Here is a 9,838-nt window from a genome sequence, read left to right as displayed (position 1 = left end):
GCTCACTGATTCAGCTTTCCTCCTGCCGCCGGCGTCACTGCGTATGTTTGGTGAGATCGAGGACTTTGGAGATTGGTGTCGGACATATGGGCTAATGTTGGACTTATGGGCTTGGACTCGACTAGGTTGGGATGCTTTCTTAATGTACACTTACCCTTTATATAAAACTCTCTTATAAAATATGTGTCTATGAATTTTGTTTCTCTAGTCTACCCAGACTAACACACTGGGGAATGTCTAAGTTTCCCCTCACTTTTGAATAACAGCTTTCCTGGAAAAATAATTCCTGGTTGGCAGTTGTTTCATTCCGTTTTCAGTGCACAGCACTCCATTATCTTCTGGCTTCTCGAGCTGCTGGGGGCCGATGAAGACCCAACTCCTGGGATGAGATCGGTGGGACTGTTTCTCCTGCAGCTTTCAGCAGTCCACCCTCCTCTCTGGTTCTCAAGAATTCGTTAGGTGCTGACCGTGAATCTTTGAATTGAGGGTCATGTCGCGTCCCGTATTTACTAGGCAATGCTGACTATCTTTGGGAAAATCATTTCTATGCCTTTGCTGTTGTGCTGCTGCTCTGGGATTCCAATCAGTTAGATTCCGTGATGAAATGTCACCCTTTCTTTTGGGTGTGCTGGTTTTTCGTTGTTCTTTTCTCGTGACACTCGATGCTCTTTGTCTTCTGGTTCGGTCATTCTGCTGCTTGTCTCTGATCTGCTGCTGCGTATTTCTCTTGCTCTTTCTACTTCTTTTGTCTTAGTAGTTCAGATTTTTTTTTGGTTTTATTTAATTCTGACATTGAGACTCTAGTTTTGTCCCTCCATTTGTCTCCTGATCTCTGCTAGGTTGTTGGTGTGATACTTGTAAAAGTTGATAAATTTGTGACTCTGGCCTCTATATGAGAATTTTCCCCCAGGTTTTATTTTTGACCGTCTGTCTCTTGATTGTGTCCGTCCAGCTCATTGGGTTTCTCTCGCTTTTGCCGAGCCCTTATTAATGAAATAGAACATCCTTCCTCAGCAATTGGATCTTTCCTAAAAATGAGTCCAAAGCAGCAAGACAAAATCTTCCCAGCCTTTCTTATAAGGAATATCCTGCTTATATTTCTTCTAAGAGTGATTTGTGTGTTCATCTGTCAGTGCATGATATATTCAATGTATGACATCTTTTTCACTGACCTACAGGGTCCAGCTTTCGTGTGCATGCAGTGACCTAAAAGATTATGGTCAGTTACACCTTACTCATTAAAGTGATAGGTTTGCTTTTTCAAGGTTCTGGCAGCAGAATTACCCAATGCAGTTCATCCTTTAATCTCTTACCTCCTTGCAGATTTTTGATCCAAACAGAAATTGTTGCCAAGTTGAATTTTCTTACCAGTATCACATCATAGTCAGTTGTGAGAATTTTCATTTCCTTTTGTTCAGTTGTAACTCATGCTGTATTCTTTAATCTTCACCAGTAAACACTTCAGCTTACCTTCATTAATGGCAGGCAAGCTTGTGCTATCTGCACATCAGTCTGTCGGGGTCTTCCTGAGTTCTTCAGCTAGCCCAGCATCTCGAGCATTTACTCTGCCTGCACATAACACCCTTTCCAATGCTGAACCATGCAGCCTAGCACCTTGTTCTCTTGGAACAAGTGCCTCTTGGTCCGTGTACAGGGTCTGCATGAGCACAGCGGCGTGTCTTAGCACTCCACCAGCTGCCAGTCTGTTGTGCTGCGCTTGCTGGCTTACATGTTGCAAGCTGTGCCCCAAGAAAAGTCTGATTCAGAGACGCTCCTGCGTACTTCACATTCAACTAACATTTGCCTGGTGCTCAGTGCGGGCCAAGTACAGTGCTAGGCATGTTCTTATATGTTAACAGTAGTCCTGTTAGAGATCATGACTGCAAGCTTACTGAAGACCAAACAGGAGAGATGGAGAAAGCGTAGCAGTGAAAAGAAGGAGGTTTTGACAAGGTCTGAGAGTCAATATAAAAACTCTCTACTTCCTTTAAATATGTTTTTAATTTTAAAACTTTTTTTTTTTTTTACCTTTTAGTTGTTCCTCAGTCTCTAACCTTATCTTGTTCACAGCTTCATCCCTGGAAATCTGGAAGAAAGCTCAAGTTCAGCTGTTACGGACATGACAACATTCATTCACATATTCTAATGTGGGTGGTATTTGAAAAATTAGAACTGGTTGTTGATTTAGTAGCAATTTTGCTCATATAATTCACTGAGATATATTAACATATTTCCCTAAAACTTCTATTAATAAACATAGGGAGAATGGAGACAACTCTTTTTTTTACCCCATAAGTTTTGGTTAGAGATGTTTCATAAAACAGGCTGAATGTTTACAAGCAAAATAAGGTGAGATATGACAAAACCAAATTCTCAGAATAATTGTATAAGACAAAAATCCAGTTATACCTACTTTATCATGTTCATAATCTGTAAAAACAGCATAAAGTCTTTCCGTGGCAAGTCTATTTTAAACACAAAATAAATGTTAGTAGAACAATGTTTGGGAACATAAAGCAGTTCCTGCTGCAAACAAAACTGGAATTAAAAAAATACTTAATACATTCCATAAAGAATTAAAATATACTCTATTTGCAAATCTGTTTGCTACATATTATATGATATAGATCACAAATTTTAATAAACAGAATAGTGAATTCAAATAGTTACAGGAATAAGCATATCCCTCAAAAGCAACAGCCACTTGGATAAGTAGACCATTTCCACATTTTAATCACGTAAATGGGAAGACCGACATCTGAGTAACCAGTGCTATGCGTAAATGCTTACTCACTTGGAGGGGAAAAAAAGCAAAGCAACACAAAACCATGAGGAACCTAAACCTCATTCTTACTTCTAAGATAGAACACAAAATAAAATGAAAATAAAGAAGTTCTGTAATAAAACATGCATGGCTATCTTTTAGAGAAGGTGCAGATATATCTTTAAAGCCCAGACCCCCAGATATATAGACTGACACATTGTATATTCTAATTATAACATGAAAATAAAACATTTGTAAAGCAGAGAAAAAAACAGATTTTTAAAACTTTAAAACAAATCTACCAACAAGATTAGAAGTATGAAAAAAACATCTCCCCCACATTTTTAAATCTCTTGCTTTTCTCAGTTCGATCCATTTTTGCTCAGTTATTGTAGGAAGCTTTAGGGGTGTGTGTGAACTTGAATAAATCTTTGACTGCTGGCCCGGGGACTGATCCAAAGTGCGCTCCCTGACATCGAGTTGATTCGGATTCACAGCGATCCTGTAGGACAGGGAAGAGCTGCCCCTGTGGGTTTCCAAGACCTTTGTGGGTAGAAAGCCTCATGTGTCTCCTGAGGAGCAGCTGGTGTTTCTGAACTGCTGACCTTCCAGTTAGCAGTCGACATAACCCACTATGCCACCATGGCTTCTTAAGAGACTGATATGAAGGGAACAAATAGGAATTTTTCACAGTATTTCAAAGAATATGAAAGAATGTTCTGGTGATTCACGTGTACTTATGGAGCGCTTGCCCATGTGCCAGGCAGTGTTTTCAGTACTGGACATTTAGGGGCTGGTGGGCCTGTAAGACTTCTTTTGAGAAGTTCAACAGCCTCCTCGGACAGTCAAGTATCATGCTGTGTTTCTTCTCCCTGACGACACATATACAGGCTTGTCTGAATCTTAAATAACCAGCGTGTTCTCTCCGTTATTTGAGAGTCAATCTTAGGGTAAGGGGCTGGAAGAGGCATGGGAGTTCATCCTTGTGTGAGCGGCCGAGCTGGTGTTTACGGCAATGACTCATAAACAGTAAAGTGCTACTTATGAAGCAGCACCCGGGCAGAGATTCTATGGGCATGTTTTCCCAGGAGGGTGACGATTTCAGAAATCTATGGTACAAAGAGAGGTTCTTACTTTTGAATGTGCTTCACAATCTCTGGTGTCGGAGTAAATAGCTTCTGAGGTGTCCTCTTGGTGACACCGGCTTCCTTGACCAACTGCTGTATGCCCTGGATGATCTGCTGCGTGTGCTTTAAGCCCACTTTGACGGCATGGCAAAAGTCCTGCTGCAAGACGTTCTCCGCAGAGGCTTCCAGCATGACTGTGACGGGAGAGCAGACGGTCACTGCTGCCCAGCCGCTCTCAGCACAGCGTCGTTACACACCCCGGTGTGTAACATCGTTACACACACACATCAGCACGGTGACTTCACTCTACTCTCTCGGATCTTTCCTCACAATCAGTAAACTTCCGAAATACAAATAGCAGTCATTGAAGAGGGTGGTCCTGATAGCTGTATCTCTTGTACTTACCGAGGCATTTCTCATAAAATAATGAATGAAACTATGTATGTACTTATATTTTCATAACAGCTTTTTAAAGAAATAATTCACATGAGATCACCCTTTAAAGGTGCACAATTGCATGTATTAATTTGATAATATTTGGTTGTGATTTAAGTAAGGGTTTACACCTTATTTTAATACAAGGGGACTTTAAATCGTTTGTGAAGAAATTGAATGAAAAGATAGTGGGATTTCCCCACAAAATTTGTGAAGCCCCTTTGTGTGTATTTAAAATGAAATTTAGAAATATCCAACACAGCAGGGGTCTCACAAATGTTTTCTTTGTTGATAATTTATTTGACCCCCACTAATTCTGACCCATTGCCATTTTGTGTAATTCGGGCACGACGGTGGGGATTCCTTGCAGGGCATCTTTCTCACATAAGCCAGCCAGGGTTTGTTTGTGCTTTTACAGAGCTCAACTCCTGTGTAAAGTTAACTGGGGAAGCTCTGTAGTGAGCTTTCTGTGGGAAACAAAGATTTCTCCCATGTTGTCTCCCCCAAATATATCCTAATTTAGCTGCTTGCTACACATGGCAATGACTACTCTTGGAGGTCAACAGAAGTAGGCCAGGGGTGTTCTCCCTCAGGGTTATCAGCCATCCAGAGCAAGCAGACACCACTGTTTATCCCACAAGAAGTAGGGCCCACTTCCTTCTGATAAGGATAGTAGATTGTTTCTCTGAAGGAGAGCCCAGGGAGGTCAAGCCCACTCAAGGGTGACCAAAGTTAGGCCGCCATCATAAATCTAGGGTCTGCCCTTCTTGTTGCATGTATACCCCTAGTCCCACCCCTTTCTATCATGTGTACACCCCTAGCACATCCCCTTCCTGTTACGCTTATGCCCATGGTATATCCCCCTCCTATTGCTTGTACTGCCTATTGTATAGCCCCTTCCTGTGACGTGTGTGGTTACCTGTAATCATGCCCATAAATAGTTATAAGCCTTGGTCAGCAATAAACTGGGGGACCCCAGCTCTCTCCCCTGCGCTCTTGGACCACGCTGTGTGCGGACCTGGCTGGTAAGATTATGGCCATCCAGGAGGTGAGCATGCTACCATGATATGTGTCAGACTTCTTTATTTTACTCCCTCTCCTATCTCTCTCATGCTCTGACTTTACTGTAATCTTTATGTATCTCAACTATACAATTGCGCTTACTGAGCCCATGATTAGTTGTGGGGGGCTGGCCTTACCCCCCATAGTTTTTCTCAAGGTATTTTGCTCAAATTTGCTCTCCAACTTCTGGAAGGCTGGAAAGCCATTTGACTAAGTGTTATCTAAGTATATAATGTAAAGGAAGTAAAGTACACCGTGGAAAAGCAGCATGATACAACAAGACACAAATCTTTAAGGCTATTGACAGCGCGCGCGCGCGCGCGCACACACACACACACACACACACACACACACATTTTTAAGAAGTCTGAACTTCTGAGTAGATTCCAGATAGAAAGAACAGAATGCAACTAGCCCCTACACAACTTACCAATCTGACTTCTGGGCGCCCCGGCAACCACTAAGTTTAGAGCACTGGAAGACATTTCTTTCCGTGTAGGGTTGACAACACATTCTCCATCGATTATTCCCACTCGCACAGCCCCTAAAGCAGAGGGAAATGTTGACGATTATTTAATAAAACTCGTTTTCAAGACATTTCTCCAGTGACGGCTTCAGTCGCTCGTCTCGGATGACGACCAGGAAGCAACGCCCATGCTTCCAGCAGCTTCTGAGGGCTCACCTCCGGCCTCTGCGGAGCACTGGGCTCGCTCCACCTCCTGTGGCTGCTCTTCTGATGATGCCCTGTGCTTCCTCCAAGGACGTGCACTTCACGGCATCTACTGGAAACACCTCCTTGATGGCCTCACAAAACTAAACCTGCTCCTTTCATTTCTCTTAGTACTTTGTATCTTCTAATTACACTGCTTATAAATAATTATTTGTCTGAGTCTCTGATTTACTCTTTAAAAAAGAAGTTGTTGAAAATATACACAGCTGATTGTACACCCACACCATTCGACGCTTTCTGTATATACAGATCAGTGGCAATGGACACACTTATTTGCGGCACCATTCCCGCTTCTTGTCCCATATTATTCACTAATCCCACTTTATTGCTCCTTCCCCAGAAGCTACTCATCTATGCTTTTCAGTTCCCGACGTCAATTTGATCCAGTACAGATTATTTTTCAAAAGAGCACAATATTCAAGGCAAACATACTTTACTAATTCAGCTTAACTGTTTGTTTAGTTCGAAGGCGATTTCAAGATTCCTTAAGGTTGAAAGTTTTTTTCTGGGCTCTAGCCTAGCTGGGTCTGGTAAGCCTGGATTCTATAAGACACTTGAGATTCAGTTTCCTATTTTCCCTCCTTTTAATCAGGACTCATCTACTGAATCCTGGACCCAAACAGTGACAGTGAGTGTGGTAGTTACATAGGCTGTTGTCAATTTGAGACTATTAAGAATGAAGGGGTGGAGTAAACCTGTCAATCAGGTCACAGCTTGATGACCTCGTTTGGAGGCGCTATGGAGATAAATAGCTTGGTGGAGGCAGGACACACACTCACTCCCTGGGAGACATTCCTGTTGACAAACTACATGGAGCTAAGCTAGTATCCTGGAGCTGGAGGAGCCACGAGGAGACCCCTGCCAGTGCTGAGATGCTTACACCGGCACTGGATCCACAAGACTCTCTACCCACTGGCCTGTGATCGTCCTGCATTGGGTGTCACTGCATGCGTTTCGTGAGTCTGCAGAGGACTTTATAGACTAGTATCAGACATTTGGGCTGTTATCAGACTTATGGACTTGATGTGGACTGGGCTGGGATGTTTTCTCCATATTCATTGCTGTTTTATAGAAAGCTCTTTCTCATACACACTCCAGTGTATGGGTCTGCTTCTCTAGTCCACCTAGACTAATTACACACACACTCCAGTGTGTGGATCTGCTTCTCTAGTCCACCTAGACTAATTACAGCAGGCGCCGTTTCCCTTCCTGAGCTCCCGAAGCACAGGCTGCTTCCTTCCTCTTTGACAAGCCAGTGCCCAGCTTGCTGTGGCTTCCAGTGCTGAGGACATCCAACAAGGGCGCACCAGAGGAATCATTTCTATATTGTGTGATGACAACTTAAATGAACTTTAAGCTACCGGCATACTGGGTTTTTATCCTGAGAAGAGTGTTTACTCATTTTCCCAGTTAATAAGTCCTGTCAACAGAAAGACATTTCTAGGAAGTCCAAGTACCTGGTGACCTGTAACATTGTAGCATACTGTTATCAGAAATAAAACCCAAGGCAAAGACCAAGTGTCTAAAAGAGCTGAAAAGAGTCTTAGAATGCCATCTTGTTCAACCCTCTAAGAGATCATTGGAGTCAAGGTACAAATATTCACTGGAAAATGAAAATCACAAAGAATGTCTTTTTTCCTCAAATTGCAACTTACCAATAGGTCCATTCCAAGGAATATCTGATAAGGAGAGGGCTACCGACGCTTAAAAAAAGAAAAATAAGAGGTGAAATAAAAGGATTTCATTGCTTTCTGCATTCACAATGCTAACTTTATCCTAAAATTTCATACTTACCGCCATTGATTGCTAGGACATCAGGTTCATTAATACCATCCACGGCTAACAGATTACAAAGGACCTAGTATATGGAAAAAGATTGGAAACATTTTAAGTATTATCTACATTGGTTGCGAAGGACATTTAAAGTATCACAGTGTACTAAAACATGGGTGTAAAAAAAACCAAAATAAAACCATGGGTGTACGAGTCCCCGGGGTGTAACTGGTTAATGGGCTTGGATGCCAACTGAAAGGTTAGATGTATGAATCTGGTCCAAGGCACCTTGGAACAAAGGCCTGGCAATCCCTTTCCAAAAAAGGCATCCCCCGAAAAGGCCCAGGTGCGCAGTTCTGCTCTGACCCACCGGGGGTTCCCATAAGGCTAAGCCGACCGGAGAGCAGCGGGTGCCTAATGGCCAAAGCCTGGGCACTGCAGTCAAGTCCACCATCATGACTGGATCTAACCAAGTGCGTGACCTTGAGTGAAGTATGTACATTTTAAAGGGAAAAATAATAGCATCTTACTTAAACAGTTCCTGGAAGGATTATAAAAAACACTGTTTGTTAAGCATTTTGAACAAGTAGAAATACTCAGTAAATGCTACCTATTTCTATTAGCAAGAATCATGCTGTCTCCTGTTTAAAACCACAAGTGAAACGCACAGTATATCACTCTATACTGGACCAAGGCGCCCAGGTTGTGTCCTGAAGAAAACTAACTTCCTTGCAAAGATGTGACTGAGCTGTAGAAGAGCAATAACAAAGACCAGCTGTGCTGCCTGTTGCAGTCCCTGATGCTAAGAGGAGCTAGACGGTGCAGTGGGCGTGGCCCCTCGGTCACACTCCTGTTCACATTCACCAGCTCGGCCTCAGGCTTTCCCGTGGCCATCTCATGGGCCTGGAACGCGTCCCCCTCCTCGGCTGGGTTAGTGCCTAGTCGTAATTCTAGGGTCAGATTCCAGTGACACGGAATTAACTTTAGCTTTTTAATCCCCTCAACATTCTTTAACAAGCTTTAACATAAAATGCAACAGTGTCAAGAAATAAATATTTCACAATACCTAATTTAAAAAAATGCAACAGTGTCATCAAGAATTTTTACGTTGTATTCTTTATGTTTAGCTTGGGTGTCTTACAGAGAACTACTGAGCAACAATTTTTTATTGAGTTGGTACCAAATAAACCTAAATTAGAACCCACCTGGGTATCATAAAAGTAGCCAGCTGGAAAGAGAGGCCTAATCGAACGATCTGCCAAAAACAAAACAAAACTATTAGATCAGTGGTCTCAACCTTCCTCATGCCGCGACTCTTTCATACAGTTCCCCATGTGGTGGTGACCCCAAGCATAACATTATTTTTGTTGCTACTTCATCACTGTCATTTTGCTACTATTATAGGCATTGGGCGACCCCTGTGAGAGTCGTTTGACCCACAGGTTGAGAACTGCTGTATTAGATAGCACTGGCAGGAATTGTTTTTCCTTTCAACGCTTTCCCCCATTAAACACTTGTCTGAAAAATACACTCCAATATGTTTCTAGAACCAGCCAACCAATGGACATGAATAAATGTCAGTGCTTCAATTAATATATACCATGCCCAAACAACAAAAAAACTAGCAAGGCAGGAACCCACTGGGCTAAAGATTGGGGCATGGGTTTTCTTTTCAGTTCTACAAGCATCAGTTGCAGCTACAAGGACAAGTCAATCAGGATGCTAGGAGGCTGTCAGTTCATACGTTTAGCTCAAGTTCATTCCAAACACGTGTCTTTGATCAGTAAATGGCTACAGACACATTCAGTAACACACGATTCTGAGGCTCATTAGAGTGATTGAGAAAAAAAGAAAGGTCCCATGAAAACAGTGGTTTCAGGTAAACAAGCGGCCATCTAGCTCGGGAGCAACAAAGCCCACATGGAAGAAGCACAGCAGCCTGTGTGA

The 9,838-nt window shown here is 42.5% G+C and overlaps 1 protein-coding gene across 1 annotated transcript in view; it reads right to left on the bottom strand.

Moving 5' to 3' along the window:
* PNPT1 (polyribonucleotide nucleotidyltransferase 1) overlaps window positions 1-9,838 on the bottom strand; it is a 42,009-nt gene that overhangs the window by 24,466 nt on the left and 7,705 nt on the right. Inside the window, exons 5-11 of the mRNA XM_004710208.3 lie at window positions 9,097-9,146; window positions 7,913-7,976; window positions 7,774-7,821; window positions 5,819-5,932; window positions 3,899-4,085; window positions 2,414-2,465; window positions 2,029-2,086 (exon numbers count right to left, since the gene is read on the bottom strand). Of these exons, the coding sequence (XP_004710265.1) occupies window positions 2,029-2,086; window positions 2,414-2,465; window positions 3,899-4,085; window positions 5,819-5,932; window positions 7,774-7,821; window positions 7,913-7,976; window positions 9,097-9,146 (573 nt within the window). The remainder of the gene's footprint in view (window positions 1-2,028; window positions 2,087-2,413; window positions 2,466-3,898; window positions 4,086-5,818; window positions 5,933-7,773; window positions 7,822-7,912; window positions 7,977-9,096; window positions 9,147-9,838) is intronic.

This window comes from Echinops telfairi, unplaced genomic scaffold, assembly GCF_000313985.2.
Source record: "Echinops telfairi isolate 266 unplaced genomic scaffold, ASM31398v2 ScPeMD7_2573;HRSCAF=3158, whole genome shotgun sequence".
In the NCBI taxonomy this organism is placed as follows: Eukaryota; Metazoa; Chordata; class Mammalia; order Afrosoricida; family Tenrecidae; genus Echinops; species Echinops telfairi.
Note: the sequence above shows the minus strand (reverse complement) of the source record. Positions and strands in the feature narration are given on the sequence as shown.